This window comes from Nothoprocta perdicaria, unplaced genomic scaffold (assembly GCF_003342845.1).
Source record: "Nothoprocta perdicaria isolate Ctin4 unplaced genomic scaffold, notPer1 scaffold_654, whole genome shotgun sequence".
In the NCBI taxonomy this organism is placed as follows: Eukaryota; Metazoa; Chordata; class Aves; order Tinamiformes; family Tinamidae; genus Nothoprocta; species Nothoprocta perdicaria.
The window spans coordinates 32,400-33,873 of record NW_020455926.1 but is presented as its reverse complement, the minus strand read 5'-3'; the positions used below and the strand labels follow the sequence as shown (position 1 = coordinate 33,873).

Sequence of the window (1,474 nt, the reverse complement as noted above, 5' to 3'; positions counted from 1 at the left end):
CCAGCTGAGATGGATGGAGGTGGCAGCGCCCGGACGCCTGGGCCCCTTGAGAGACGGGGGGCGTCCCGGACGCCTGGGGCCCTGCGGCTGCTGCTTGGGGGGGGGCAACCGGATGCCTGGGCCCCCTGGCACCCTGAGCCTGCCGGACACCTGGATCCTCCCTGGGAATGTCCCGGGGGGAGGGGAGACTCTGGGATGCCCGGGCCCTCCCTAGGGTCCCCCAGGAGCCCCTGGACATCTCAGCCCCCCTTTAGGGCCCCCCAGATGCCTGACCCTGCCCCCCCTGGCCGTACCCCCATTTCCCCCCTAGAAGCCCCTTATGGGGAGGGGGGTCCCGGAGGTGGGGGGTCCTGGGGGGGCTCGGGGCCCCCAGCCCGGCCGCAGGTCCATATAAGGCTCGTGCGGGCGGCGGGGCTATATATGGGCAAGGTTCGTCGGGCCTGGACGCCTGGGCCCTCCCTGTGCCCGGCGGGGGGGGGGGCCCGGATGCCTGGGCCCTCCCTGCCTGGGTGGGGGGGCAGGTGCTTGGGCTGTCCCTGCTCCTGGGGGGGCCCTGGGCTCTCCCTGTGACTTTGCCAGCGGGCCCAGGCGTCCGGGCGGCTCCATCTCCAACCCCCCTCCCCGCCCCCCCACCCTGACCCAGATCAGCCAAAGGGCCCAGGCGTCCGGGAGCTCCCCCCACCCCCCCCTTCCTGGGGTGGGAGGTCAGGGCCAGGGGCGACCCAGGGAGTGACCTGGCCATGACCCTGTGACCTGGGAGTGACCCCATGACCCCCCTGTGACCCCTGGGTGCTGCTCTGACCCCAGGGATCATCCTAGGAGTTGCCCCCTAGCCTGACTGCTGACCCCGTACTGACCTCTGACCTCACGCTGACCCTGCGCCAACCCCRCACTGCCCCCTGCCCCTGCACTGACCCCTTGCTGACCTCTGACTCCTTGACGACCCCTTGCTGACCCAATGCTGACCCTGCACTGACCCCACGCTGACCCCTGACCCCATGATAACCCCTGACCCTGCACTGACCTCACGCTGACCCCTGACCTCCTGCTGACCCTGTGCTGACCCCTGACCTCATGCTGACCCCACACTGACCTCTGACCCTGCACTGTCCTTTCACTCCGTGCTGACCCCTTGACCCCATGCTGCCCCTGACTGTGTTGACCCTGCACTGACCTCAYGCTGACCTCTGACCTCCTGCTGACCACACGCTGACCACTGACCCCGCGCTGCCCCCTGACCTCTCGCTGCCCCCTGACCCCGTGTTGACCCTGCCCTGACCCCTGCCCCCGCGCTGCCCCCGCAGCTGGCGCAGAAGTACGACGCGCAGAGCGAGCGGGAGCTCCGCGCCTGGATCGAGGGCGTCACCGGGCGCCGCATCGGGGACAACTTCATGGAGGGGCTCAAGGACGGCGTCATCCTCTGCGAGTACGGCGTSACCCCTGACCCCGTGACCCCTGACCCCTGACCATGACC

At 70.2% G+C, this 1,474-nt stretch overlaps 1 protein-coding gene across 1 annotated transcript in view; it reads left to right on the top strand.

Moving 5' to 3' along the window:
- Positions 1-1,304: 1,304 nt before the first annotated feature.
- Positions 1,305-1,474, top strand: part of CNN1 (calponin 1) — a gene marked incomplete at its 5' end in the record, with an annotated part of 5,759 nt that continues 5,589 nt past the window's right edge. The window contains one exon of the mRNA XM_026050119.1: positions 1,305-1,448. Coding sequence (XP_025905904.1) covers positions 1,305-1,448 — 144 coding nt within the window. The remainder of the gene's footprint in view (positions 1,449-1,474) is intronic.